General features: G+C 40.3%; 1 protein-coding gene across 3 annotated transcripts in view; it reads right to left on the bottom strand.

Annotated features, from left to right (window-relative positions):
* Positions 1-1,959: 1,959 nt before the first annotated feature.
* The window catches only part of hectd4 (HECT domain E3 ubiquitin protein ligase 4), a 39,501-nt gene continuing 26,960 nt past the window's right edge, over positions 1,960-14,500 (bottom strand). For all 3 annotated transcript variants that reach the window (XM_077521090.1, XM_077521091.1, XM_077521092.1), the window contains 15 exons: positions 12,409-13,808; positions 12,125-12,332; positions 11,679-12,048; positions 11,456-11,559; positions 11,049-11,172; positions 10,593-10,783; positions 10,343-10,489; positions 10,095-10,214; positions 9,866-10,021; positions 9,683-9,786; positions 7,521-7,742; positions 7,286-7,452; positions 6,990-7,185; positions 6,672-6,894; positions 1,960-3,748 (listed from right to left, as the gene is read on the bottom strand). In XM_077521090.1, the coding sequence (XP_077377216.1) occupies positions 3,612-3,748; positions 6,672-6,894; positions 6,990-7,185; positions 7,286-7,452; positions 7,521-7,742; positions 9,683-9,786; positions 9,866-10,021; positions 10,095-10,214; positions 10,343-10,489; positions 10,593-10,783; positions 11,049-11,172; positions 11,456-11,559; positions 11,679-12,048; positions 12,125-12,332; positions 12,409-13,808 (3,869 nt within the window). In that variant the 3' untranslated portion in view covers positions 1,960-3,611. The remainder of the gene's footprint in view (positions 3,749-6,671; positions 6,895-6,989; positions 7,186-7,285; positions 7,453-7,520; positions 7,743-9,682; positions 9,787-9,865; positions 10,022-10,094; positions 10,215-10,342; positions 10,490-10,592; positions 10,784-11,048; positions 11,173-11,455; positions 11,560-11,678; positions 12,049-12,124; positions 12,333-12,408; positions 13,809-14,500) is intronic.

Genomic DNA, 14,500 nt, shown 5'->3' with positions numbered 1-14,500 from the left:
ATGACTGACACTCATCTCAGCTCACAATGTGCTATTCTCTTCCCAGACAGTACACAATTCGACAATTTATACGAAGAAACCTAGTAGTCCACGTTTTCGTTGCGCCCTCTGGTGGAGAAGAAAATTGCAACGTGACAACTTACCCGTGATTAGGGCTGGGTATTGCCGCCAACCTCACGATACGTATCACGATACAGGGGTCACGATACGATACGTATTGCATTACATATGTATCCCAATACTTGATCTTCAAGGCGATACATATCCCGTTATATTACATTTATTTTCTTGCATTTTATAAAAACAGTCATATGTGTACCTAAATGATATGTTTGTTATGCTGACTGCCAAAAATATTTTTGTTAGCAGCTCTTCTGGTTTACCACCTGGTCTAAATGTGTACGCACTGCAGAGCAAGGAGCAGCTTTCACAGACACCGGGAACATTTATTAATAGACATGAGCCGATATGAAGAAAAATATCAAAGTATTAAAATTACAGCTCTAAAATGTGCTTATTTGAAATATTTGGGGAAATAAAAACATAATTTTTTTCATGTAACACATTCTATTTCGTTTTTAAACAAAATATACGAAATTGGTACATTAAGAAACGTGCCATGTTAAGTTTATAAGTAAATAAATGTTGATATTCTTCCTCTGTTTTCATTTTTCTTAGCAAGACACAGCGTCCAATCACTGGTGAGCTAATTTTGCATTAATTGAAGGCAATTAACTTCAAAGACGCTGATGGTTTTTATTTTTTTTTAGGTACAATGCAAGCTGCAAAGGCAAACGTTAACTGCCTATTTAAAATAAACGAGCAATATCGATTCTGACGCCTGCGTATCGATACGTGTATTGTAATGAGGCCCGCAACGATATATTGCCGTATCGATTTTTTGAGCACACCCCTACCCGTGATACAACTTGCCCCGGTCTCCCTACATGCATATTACATTTACAAGTGGAAACCGTACATACTGTACCAGATGACAACAAATGTTGCATAATAAGAGCTCAAGCTGCAGTGTGATAATATGTGTATGGGGTGCAACACAATTTGAGGGTCGGTGGTATGTTTTATGACACACAATTTTTCACTTAAGTACCTGTTGTTGGATAGGCTGAAGGACTGAGGATGTCCATTTCCTGACTTGCTATTGGTCAGGGGTTGAGGCCCTTTTGAGTTTAGCCGTCCATTTTTAACTCACTAGCCTCAACATGATGCATTTCTTGACACACCACCAATGCTCTTGGGCAAAGGTAGGTTGTGGAGTGGAAAGAGAAACTGACATTGCAGATAAATTATCTAGGTTTTTCAGACTACAGGAATTAATGGAGTTGAACGTATAAGAGGAGACTGCTGGGTACATGAAATCTAGCTCGAACTGGTCTGCACCAGCACGCTGCTTTGTAAAGCTGCATGTTTACTATGGAGGACCAAAACTGCCAAAAATCAAAATAAGTAAATGGACAAAATAAATAAATAAATGATTAAAAGTGAAAATAAAAATTAATATAAAAAAACAGCATTTGAAAAAAAATATATATATCCAAAAAAATAAATATAAATGGAAATAAATCCGTTTTTATTTTCACTTTTAGTCATTTATTTAGTCATTTATCTATTTATTTAGTCATTTATTTATCTATTTATTTAGTCATTATTTAGTCATGACTAAATAAATGACTAAAATTACTAAAAGTGAAAATAAAAACGGATACATTTCTATTTCTATTTATTTTTTGGATATAATTTTCGAATTATATTTTTTTACATTCATTTTTATTTTCACTTTTAATAATTTATTTATTTTGAATTTCAGCAGTTTTGGTCCAAGCTATGGCATATAGGGGACAAAACATGTTTCCCACGCAAACATCATCCATCATGCTTTATAAAGAACAAGGCAGTGCAGTGAAGATTAAAGGTTGCTGAGCAGCATCGGACTCACAGTGTTTGTACATGAAGACGTCTTTATTGTGACACAAATCTCAAATGCCATCTGATTCTTTACATCTGTATGTATAATACATTTGAGATGTTAAGTTTCCAATGTGCAGAGGTAAGACAGTAAAAGTTAAGTTAATGCAACCATAAATAATTGTAATAAATATCAAGTAAATGTACAGCAAACATTTTGATCACAACCCCTCCTCCTTAAAGTCCTTTGTCACCCGTCTAATCCCCCCCGTGGGAGGAAGTAGAACCAAGCGCGTCCCCTATAGCAGCGGTATATTAGACTCTCAAAAAGAACAGAATCCAAACGAAAATCTCAAGCATGTCAACAATGCAATGTGTCACATATCAATTTTGTTGTTATTCACCTTGATCGGGTCAAATGGTTTTACTCGTACAAGAAAACATGTTGCACCATGAGCTGTAGAAAATGAATCCGTCCGTGGATGAGAAAGGTGAGCTCCAAAAAAAATAAAAAAAAATACAACAAACTGGATATCCAACAGACATCACATAGTTTGTTCTTTTTTTTTTTGAAGAATATTTTCTTGGAAGTAGTGCAAACCAAAACAAACTGTGAATTAGCAATAAATAAAAACTGCACGCAACCAAAACAGTCTATTTACATTTGCTCCCCTATTATATTTTTTACACAGCTAAACATTTGGTTATGGATCATTAATAATAATAAAAAAAACAAAAAACATAGCAAAATCTTGTTCTTCCATTAACGAAACCGATTTCAAGGCAGAACTGAAGAGAACTTACTGCCCCCTGCCCCAACCACCACCCAGTGTATGAGCGTAGATTGTGTACGTTGGGGAGAGGGGAGTGGGGTTGTTTCACATTCAGTAGCGAAAGCACACAGTTGGGAGGGGCTGAGAACACAATCTCCCTCCTGTCTCACAACACAAAGTCGTACATCACCACAGCAACTTGCGGGCTTCACTAATAGTAGCATCTATAGGACCACCATGATCTCACAGGTTAATGAATTATTCTTTTAGAAAGATGGAAATTGCTTAAATACCATCTCTTCAGAGTCTCCGTAAGATTGGTTCAGGCTTTATTTCTACACATTTTTCCTTTGTTTTTTTTTTCATACTCAGTAACTACATAATAGCCCACACAACACTTCTCCGCTTTCATACCTCAAACTTGCAGCATCACTCTTGACAAAAAAAGGCTTTCATCTCAGTGTAAAGGCATGTTTCGCGACATCTCCTCACTGATGGAACTCAGGAGGAGGCAATAGCAGTTTGTGCTGATTCACTCCCAACCGATATCAGTGCAGCGATGTTTCAACACATACATTAGTGTAAGGTTGTCGTATACTCATTAAAAATAAAAATAAAAAATAAAAAAATAAACCCTGGGGGGAGTGATCAATAACCAGTGTAAAAGTTTCATTACTCAGTGCAACCACAACATATACTCATCAGATGTGTAGTTTTGTGATGATCGTCCCTGATATCCTCAAAAACGGAGTCAAAACATGAAGAAAACATCGAGAACAAAGTCAGGGGTCAACATGCAAAGCTACTAAAAATCAAATCAATCTCTGAGGCAGACTGTAGCGGGTAGGTGATGGATGTAGGAAGTCGGGCAGATTGAGGGTTCACAAAAGAGAAGGGCGGGGTCGTCGGGTCTTAGCCGCTGAGCGGGTCCTCGCGGTAATGGATGGCATAGCGTAGTTTTTCCAGCATCACGTCCAAAGAGGTGTACTGAGGCATTTTGACCATGAACATACAAGTCTCCACGCGGATGTAGCGAGCGTCGGGCTGACCTGCCATGCAGAGAAAGAAGATTAGAAAACCAAATTGCTGATTGTGCAACTTGTGTATAATCCAAACGAGTATTTATCAAACACTGCATAGTGTGAGATTTTGTGGGATTTAACTGGTCAAAAATGAATCTAACACAATAGGTCGCGGCACACTTTTTTTTTCTTTAATGGATTTTTACAGTATACAGTGATACCTTGAGATACAGGTTTAAATGAAATTATATTGACTGTTTAAAATGTTGGTGTTTAAATGTCAAATGTTTTATTTTGTTTTACGGTAAATTTCAAATGGGAGAGACAAATAGCTTGAATTAAGCACACTGACTTTTTTTTGGAGACTTGCATGTGAGAAAGTAAGAACAGGTGCGAATGAACAGCCTGGCAAAAAGTGTATTTAACCCCTTTACTGCCACACGTTATCTAAAAAAAAGCAAGCAAACAAACAAAAAAACACCACAGTGCCAGCCGATTTCGAGCATTTTTAACTCATCTCTCAAGGGAAACAGAATATTGCGTGCTTTTACTGCATAAACATGGTTGGTACCACATGAAAGTTCGCATTCCATTCTTTTATTAGAAAAAAAAAAAGAGTTTGTTTCTACCTTATTCTGTTCTTTAGTAATCACCATTTGAAAATAGGTAATGAAAACAAGCTTTTTGTGAGATACATTTTCTCCACAACAGTGACTTTGACTCTAATATTTTATTTAATTTGTATTTTTTAGTAACGCTCTGTGAATTAGATTTAATGTGACAAAGAGTTTGATCATTCTCGTCATCCTTGAAAACATTCTATTTCATCAGAGTTGTCATGTTTCATTGTAATTTAATACACCGGCAGCCCATTGAAAAGAGATACAATGCTGCCATCTGCTGGCCATAGATAGTGGATGTTTTTTATTCCACAACCCATTAACCAGGCAGCGCTCCACTTAGACATTGCACTGCCTATTGATTTTTATTTATTTATTTATTTATTATGTAGTTGATGTCATTTATCGTGTATGGCGGTATACATCTTGGTTTTACTAATCGTTATTAAACGTTTTTGGCGGTAAAAGAACTAGGGGTGGGAATTTCTGACATGAGGCCGATTCGATATGTATCTCGATACACAGGTTGCGATTCGATTGAAAAACGATTATCTTTCAGAACAGAACGGTTCGATGCGGTTCGATTAAGTTTGGGAACGATACGATTTTCGATTCGATACGATTCATTTCAATATTCAAAACTTATAGTGACATTTGTTGCTTGTAAACATTAATCTTAAAACACCACAAATTTTTACAGTATCTACAAATGTGTAAAAAAAAAAAAAACAACAACAACAAAAATGTCTTCTATATTTTTATATATTGAATCAATTGTTTAATTAGACCGCAACAAAGGGCTGGGCGATATGACTGAAAAATGTATCAGGCTAAATACTTATTAGTCGTTATTGAGAGTTATAATTGTTTTTTATTATTTTTTTATTCAAAATAAGGATCAGGAAAAAAGGCTGATAATTCAATTTGAAATATAAATATTTAACCTTTAGAAAGACACCAACACAATTAAACAGAATAGGTGCACATTGTGAAGTATTTCAGAAACATAAATTTAAGACATGAAATAAACCTACCGTCCAGCCAAAAGAAATATGAAGCCACCTAATGGAACAATAAATCTATCAAACACATTTTAACCACTTAATATATCCAAAAATATTTCCAAAAGTGCCCTTCCCTTTTTAGCAACAATTTTTGTTTTTAACAATATTTGTTTTTCTTTTGCCATCATATTCATTTTTGGTTAATGTATGACATCTTTCTTTTTTTTTTTTTTTTTTTTTTTAATCTGAGACAAGATGATGACCACGGAATCACTACTGTTTATGTTTTGTTTTTTTGGGCTGTCGTTCATTTTGCGTTTGATGACGTAATCACGGGCACGTCTCAGTTCTCCTATCTGCTGCTCATGCTCGTTGTATACATTGACAGGGAGCCACAAACTTAGAAATGAGATACTTGCAGTGTGCTTTTAGCTTAGCTGGTGTGTTGGCTGTGGGACATACCTGTGTCGTTTGAATCCATGCAATGGATCGTCACGGGAGTGATTCTTTTTGGCTCGCGCGCAGTACCAACGCCGGCCCGGGACATACAAGTGCACCGAGAGGACTCGATAGCCATGGGAAATACCGAGATGTACGGCACCGGCTTCTGCTAACTGTTGCATGTTGTCACTCGTTGTGCGCGCGCGCGCCGTGTCGCGAGCACGGCGTTGACGGTAGGCTCCTCCCCAAGGTGCGTAACGTCTTTGCATTATGTTTACAACATCCGGGGAATGAAGCGTCTCTGAGCGCTACTTTGCTAGCTCTCTGTAAACAGGGAAGTAGCTTGAATAGTGATGCTACTGAAATGTAAACAAAACAAGTAGAGCACGGCGCAGAACTCTTGCTATTGTTATGAAAACCATAAAGCCTCACTCGCAACCGATTCACAGCCACGCGATATCCGGTCCACAGCTTTACAAGCAATGTATCTAAGGATTCCCGGCGGATTTTGTATCGGTTGACAAGTCTGCTACCGATAAGGTCGTTTAGCTCCCCTTGACGACCGATGGTTCGGTCGAATCGGTTTTTTGTCCCACCCCTAAAAAGAACTAATGAGCTTGAATGTGTCAAGTGTGGTAAAACCAAAACAAAAAAGTTTATTTTAAATGGTCTTGCTATATTGCTGGTGGGTCTGGAATATATCTCCCATGATAATTGGAGGTTCACCCTACATTCCCACTTGTCTGACTAACTGGACTGTAGCCGTCATGTAAATGTATCCATAAACACAGCTGCAGAAGATTCCTGTATCTCAACTTGTTGCAGCCAGAATATTATGCACCAACAACAGTCCTTTTAAATTCGAATGACGCTGATCGCTATTACCTGCGGCTCCATCGGGAGGCGCAATCTTCATGGGGTACGGAGGGACGTGGGCAGTGTCGGGTCCTCCGTCCTTGCAGGGACAAGTGAAGGGGATGCGCTCCTGGTTGCAGGCAAACTTGATGAACTTGCAAAGCTCCTCCTGAGTGAACATCTCCAGAGCGGTCCAGAAGAATTCAATGTGCTGGTCCGTCTCCATCAGACCCACCTGATACATGGTGTGAGCCTATCAAAAAAAAAGGTAAGACGTGATCATGAATACAAAATTATAACGGACACATCGGAATTACGAATTGAATATAGCATGTGAGGGTGGTAAACCTTGAGGAACTCGAGGTTAATGTAGGGCAGGCCGCAGGTCCGCAGCTCCATCTCCAGCGGGCTGAGCATGGTTAGCAGCTGCAGGGGAATTATTGAGGCCAAACCTGCACGCACTGCTGTCATACACTCAACATTCTGCAGCTCCCTCAAACGAAGGCTCTGGACTGCCCGTGCGTACACATCCTTATTCTCCCAGCTACAAACACAACATTCAAGATGAAGAAACAAAATACAGTTTTGTGAGTTAAACGGTTATTTTAACACACACACACAAAAATGCATCTCCCAATAATCACCTGACAGTGAGGTTCCGCCCTCCTTGACAAAGCTCAACCTCCTCACCCGTCATCGTGATGCAGGTAAAGGTACAAGAGGGCCTGCTGGGAGAGTCGGGGCTCTCGCCTGAATGATGTTGGGAGGAAATCTCAGCACAGAGTGCCTCCAGCTCAGCGTCATCATGAACCTACAAAGAATTGCGGCCAACAGTTAATTTGACGAGAGGAGATTCAGAGGACAGCTGCTATTTCTTACATTTTCAAACTTTTTGACATAGTTGTATGTGAGCATATCCGCTTCCTGGAGGTCCTGCTCTGGGTCGAGCGCCTCGCCCACCAGACCTTTCCAAAAGGAGCTCAAGAGGTCCAAAGGAAGGGGCACGTCAGCACGGATGGCGATGCCCAGTAGCTGACCAAAGAAGTGTAGCAGCTGCTCCTCCGCATACGTGATAGGGCATGGTGTCAATATGTACTTCCCCTGAGTTAAGCAAAGGACAAGAAAAAATAAAATAAAATACCATGATATAAATCAGTGGTTCTCAACCTTTTTCAGTGATGTACCACCTGTGAAATATTTTTTCATACAAGTACCCCAAAACCAACGCAAAGAATTTTTGGTTGAAAAACATAAATGACTAAAAAATAATTTGCATCACCGTTGTCTGATTATTATTAAACTTTGGAACTTCATTTGTTTAGTGGTCTCTCATGAACTATTTGGAAACAAAAGGTGTAACTAACAATAAGAAAAATGATTCTAAGTCAAGATGCACACAAAATTAGCACAATTAAGTGTCTCTTTTTGGGTCAAAGTGAAGATATATTCTCAAAAAGAAAATCTCTATAACTTAATTTTAAATAAAGTTTTGAAATGATAGACAAGATATGCAAGGTGACATAACAGGTGGGGTCAAACCACTGTTTTGGGGAGACTTTTTTTTTTTTTTTTTTTTTTTTTTTTTTTAAGGACAATGAAGCTGAATAGCCTCCTGAATCTAATGTTTATTTTAAGAACTTACAGAAACTTTTCTGAAATATTTGGATAATTTAATAATTTTTTAAAGGATTTTTCCATAGATACTACAGTTTAAATGTATTTTTAAAATCTCACGTACCCCCCCATTTGAGATCCACTGATATAAATGATGTACATCATGCTGATGTTAAAGTGACATTGAAGTTTAACTGATATTTACAGGCTAACACTATCTGAGTGCACTGCATCATGGACAAGTGCATACATTTGTACTAATATGCTGTATCTGCACTACTGTTCTTTTGTGTGACAATTCTGCATGTACTGTAAAGCAGTGGTCCTCAAACTTTTTGTACCAAACCCACCTGCATCAAAATATAGTATTATTTCTAAAACGTATATTTAACATGTTTGTAAGCCACTAACATTATACACTTTTGGAAACCACTACATTACATACATTACGAAAATTTCACTGAAAACCAAAAAAAAAAAAAAAAAAAAAAAAAAAAAAAAAAAAAAAAAAAAAAAAAAAAAATTATATTTTTATTTTCAATTTATTCAGAAATTAATTTACTGTGAAATATGGGCCTCTTGAGTTTAAGCTATAATTCTGTTGTATTAATGGAAACAGTTGGACACATTGAGTAATTGTACGCGAGGCGATCAAGTGAAAGAGCATTTAATTGTTCGTCTGTCACTATATATCACTGGCATGGATAGATGAACAATGATACATCATTTGAAGTACGGTAAATGAATACGGATTTTCGGACCAATTAAGCGCAATTGATAATTTCCTAATGCACAAATATGCCGCAGCACAGTACTGTATTTTTCCGCACTATAAGGCGCACCTAAGAGCCTTCAATTTTTTCAAAAGCTGACCATGCACCTTATAATCAATCCAGTGCGCCTTATATATGGATCAATATTGAGCCGCAACAGGTCTCGCTGTCAAGACGCTATCGGTGACCCTGCACGATCGGTGACGCCATCTTGGATCACTAACTACGGCAGTGAGTCTTCATTCTTATAATTTACGTTTAGTCTACAGTATTTTTATTGTCCTTAGAATAGTTAAAATATGTCATTCATTAAAAGGTGCGCCTTATAATGCAGTGCACCTTATATATGGAAAAGGTTTTAAAATATGTCATTCATTGAAGGTGCGCCTTATAGTGCGGAAAATACAGTAGTTTGAAATCAATGTTGTATGCGCGTTACTAGTAAATAGTCTGTTTATAGCCCTGCACATACCTGTTGAAATACACACTCGTGCTGACAAACAGAATTATTTATATATCATCTTATGCCTTACATGCATTTCGTTGTCTTGCTTTGCAACCTGTCAGGACAAAGTAGAAGCTAAACTATGTATGTTGTTTTTTTTTTCCCCAACAGTACAGGAAATGATCCACCAGTCAGAGAGTAGGCATTACCTTGTTACGGTTGGCTGCAGCACTGGGACAAGGCAGCAGCAGAGAAAGAGCTGAACTCTGTAACTCCTTGCATACCTGCCAAAGGAAGTGTCTGAAGGAACCACCTAGTCAGACACAAACACAGGTGCTGTAATCTACCATACCTATCGTCAAAATAAATATGTAAAATGTAAATAATCCAACTTGTGCCATGAACTTCCTCCCCGGTGAAACGGATGTTGAAAGCATAGGTTGGGTCCCCCCCGCTGGCCAGTTTCACACAAAGCTGTGACGACGGCATGCATGCGAGCTGGCGTGCAGCCTGGCAGAAGTACGTGTTTTCCGATGATCGGATCTCGCCTGCAGGGTATCAAGAGGACGTAAGTACGCACAGTATGACGTTGTACAACAAGTTGAAATAGTCTCTCTTTACCTCCCACAATCTCAAGAGGGTCCAATGTAATCTCTGGAGCTGCATGATCTGCTGTTCGCTGTACTGTGGCATTCAGTACTCTGTTCATTACAGTGACTTTAGTGTCATAGTAAATCAGTCCTGTAAGCATAAAAAAAATCAAGTGGTGAAAATAGGGCATATTGCAAGAACAATGATTAGCACATGTTTACAGAGGGAACACTAACTGACCCTTCCCATCATTGTGATCTGCTAACAGTACAACTAACCTTTCGCCTCGCATAACAAGGCTGCAATACTGTTCTGATAAGTGCACGTCTGTCTTAGCTCCACCAGTGGCAGGAAGAAACTCTCCAGCGTGTTGTTGAGCGACTGCAGCAGAGCAAAACGCAAGCGCAAGCTCTCTACAGACACATCTTCAAAACACACACAAAAGGTTGTTAGAACCATTTATGTAGTTAAGTCACCTATACAGTAAATACCTGTGGAAAGATAAAGATGTTGAAGCGTGTTACTAACTAAGCAGGCAGGCCACACGTGGATCGACAGAATCACTCGGATCCAGGTAGACTTCATGGGGATGTAGTCTGGCTGGTGTGATAGCAAGGTGACGACACAGCCTATTGATGTACTGGACCAACGCAACATCCATTTCTAAGGTCCACTTCCTACAAGTCTTCTGGGCATGCCGTGTGTCTATACAGGTGCACCTGATGAAGATAAAGATTAGCGGTACTAAAATGGAGAGATACACTGTCACGTCATAATCACAGGCCTATAAATGCATGTTTATAAAATACAGAGTACCCCAAAAGCAGTACATCCGCTTACATTAACCTCCAAGAGACTGCATAAATAAATACCATGTTTATTATTAGAATATGCATAGTATGTTCTGCGAAGCTAGCATGAAACAGGATCGACATTACATCAGAGTGGGTGGTGTTACGAGTGGTCTGACATTCCCAGTCTCACCTTTCAAAGTGGAGGTCGTAGCCACATGCCAAAATTGCCCTCCAGACGCTGCGGATGTCCTGCTTGGCTCGGTCAACTGCAAACTTATGGAAACCCTCCAATGTCAGGTACTTCTCCTCTGAGACTATAGAAAGGAAATGTGCGTGAGAGGCGGTTCAGAATTTATGGAAAAATCCTCATGTTAAACACATTTTCATAAGAAGTATTAATATTTCCAAGTCAAACAAGTAAGTTTCATTTTGGTGTGCATGGTTTGAGAACACAATTCTTCAGACGCTACTTTTAACAAGACCGTTGAACACCTAATACAGGAAACTAGTATATGTATTCTACAGTGTGAAGCATGATGGATATGTACATTTATACATTATTTGTGGTGTTTTATTGTGTTAATATTATTGAAGAACCTTCAAGTTTTTTAGCAGGAGACTTTTCCACATCTTTCTCATCAGGTCTGGACTTCTCCGGAGACTTGGGTTTGAGGACTGTCTTTTTCTCACTGAGCGCAGTCCTAGCAAAAATACGTGAAAAAATAAATTGGATTTGAATTGAACACAAGAACACAAGTATGAATACACCTAAAGCACCAATTTAGTAACTGGTAAAAAAGTTCTTCATTCACTTGGTTACCTGACGCTGTTGAGAACAGACTTTTCCTTTGTGGGAGGTTTGGTGATTGGCCTCTTGGTGCTGACGACCTTGCCTTGATGCTGTTCTTTCCCTGCCTTGCTGTACTTGTTCTTATTGGGTTTAGGAATGCCATACTTTCTTAGAATCTGTGTAAGTTGGTCTTCAAGTACTTTCTTAGGAGGCCGGACATTGGTAAAGAAAGTATGCAGTAGGTTGCCAGGGGTCTGAGAGTTGATTTGTTCTTTGCTGAGGTAAATATCAGACACTTTCACTGGCTTGGCAGGTGTGAGGCTGAGCATTTGTTCAGAGTGAATACAACTCTTAAAAATATCCATAAGAACGTCTCTTGCCCCAGGAACAAGCTTGTCACCTTGGAAAATATATGTTTGGAAATTCCACAATGAGAAATAATGTTGCAGAGTAACAATTGCCGGTCAAATACAAACCTCGAATGGATTTGTCCAGAAAATAGTCTTCGAGAGCAGAGCTGCCCTGAGTGTCAAACAGACTTTGGTTAACACTCGAGGCTGTGAGGATCTCCTCATTGGTCAACTCCATGAGCTCCTCTTCACCTTCCAGACTGGACAAACCAATTAGGTCACTGCTGTTAAAGAGACTGGCACGTATTTTTTCCACTTTGGCTCGAGAACGCACCTGGAAATAAGAATAAAGGAATCAGCAACATTGAGAATTTAACACAGAAAATAATCAAGAACGGTGTTTAACTCACTTCAATGACAGCATAACCTTTGATCGGCCTCGCCAGGACTACATTGCTTTCCTGTGAGGTGACCGTGTTCACAGAGCCTCCGTCTGACACCGATGGTGTCTCGACACCATCCACAGGCTCCCCTATGCTGCCAAGACTCCCCAGACTTCCTGTGCTACAAAGAGAAGTATCTAAACTCTCCTGACTAGAAACGGTTTGGGGTTCATTGGAACCCTGCTGGGGGTAGTTTCCAGCCGACGCTGCTGCGGGAGGGTTGACGGCCGTGACGGCTAATTGTTCGTGTTCAGCAGAAAGTTCACTGGCGGTGCGAGATGCTCCCTGAGAGGAGCTGCAGACGGAGGTCTGGCTGGTGGAAGCTGATGCGCTCACGCTCAGAGCTGGAGTCACGCTGCTGGAGCTGTCAGGACTCTCAGGACCTCCATTGTGGGGGAAGGGGCGCTCAGACTCAGTGCTCACTTTCCCACCCTGAGGGCTTAAGACCCTAGCCCCCGTTTTTGTTTTTTTAGGGTCCTCTTCCTGCAGAGGTATGTACACTTCATCTTTGAACAGCCCTCCGTGCGCATTGCAAGCCCGGCGGATGGCATTACGAACCACCGCCTCTTCCAGGTGTGTGGGGATACCAGAAAGCACCAACAGGCGGCTATGGGCAGTGGGACCCACCAAAGCCTGGCAAGCGTCTGTCACCGCATCGCTCGTCACACTCAAACCCTGGGGATCCTTATTCGCAAGATGCCGAAGAATCATCAGAAGAGTAAGGCAGCGGTGGAACCACAGCATGTCTTCAGGTTTACTACCCGCCATGTTCAGCAGGGCGCTGTCACTCTCTGACAGGCGGGCACCTCCACTTCCCCTTTTACCCGAGACCACTGCAGCCACTGCAGCCGCTGCTCTCTCACGCTTCATCTTCACTTTCTTCCGTTTGGACAGCAGGCTGGGACTCTGCGGCGTCTGGCCGGGAGATGAGGATGACGATGATGAAGAATCGCTAAGGTTGGGGGCACTGGTGGAAGTCAGGGTTCCAACTGTGGAACCTCCAACATTGAGAGGCAGTGTCACCTCCGTCACAGCGAGACAGACCTCCATCAGGGCATGGAAGTAGGTGGAGAACCTGCTCTGCTCTGCTGCCAGTGCCAAAGCAACACCTCCGGATGAAGATCCCCCAGCTCCAGCTCCTCCTGTCGTCCAGCCCTGAGTCTCACGATCGTAGAGCTTACGGAGTTCTGTCTGCACGGCCATGAGTACTGCGAGGCAAGGGTTAAGCAGCAGTGCAATAGAGCTGGACAAGCCAGCAGGGCTTTTACGCTGCTCCAAGTGGTGAATCTTTCGCAAGAGTTCAGCCAACAAGTGAAAGATGAGTTCTTTGATGGAGGGAGCCAGATCAGTCGTCCAAAGTAAACCACCTAATACAAAAAAAAACAAGCCAACAGGGAAAACATTAAAAGCTAATTTTTGTATGAAAATTCAAGTTTCCTTGCAATATGATGCAGGCTCTGTAATTATCTCATTTGCTCCCAAAAACGTATCGATAAGTTCTATTTTAAACGTTTTAAGCGTCCCACAGATGTATTTATATGTTGTTGTTTTTTTATGCTAGAGCATACAGAAGGCTTTGATGCAACCTCTCAACTGCAAAGAACAGTTGACATGGTAGTTATTGCACAAACGGCCAGCAGGTGGCAGCAGAGCAAAAGATCAACCAGGGCAATGTTGGAAAAAACAACAACTATTTCAATTCTAAGTAGATTTGTGAATATGAGGTATGTACACTTCATCTTTGAACAGCCCTCCGTGATGATGAAAATTAGCTAATATTCTAATGATAATTGCTGCAAAACAAAAACAGAAACATACTTTTTTTTTCCCCCTGATGAAAAAACGAGACTTTAATCTTTCTTTGGTAGGTTCCATGCTTTTATAGCAATAGAACACAATATACTAAAATCATTCAAAATCCAGTAAAACAACCGGGAGTGAAGGGGATTGCTTCTGTGAAAAAGGCTGGGAGTGAATGAGTAATGCATCATTTTAGTGGTTGCTATTTGAACATCAATACCTCCCTGGTAAACCAATGTATAACTGTCTCAAGCAGCTT

This window comes from Festucalex cinctus, chromosome 5 (assembly GCF_051991245.1).
Source record: "Festucalex cinctus isolate MCC-2025b chromosome 5, RoL_Fcin_1.0, whole genome shotgun sequence".
NCBI lineage: Eukaryota > Metazoa > Chordata > Actinopteri > Syngnathiformes > Syngnathidae > Festucalex > Festucalex cinctus.
This window is presented reverse-complemented; position numbering and strand designations above follow the sequence as displayed.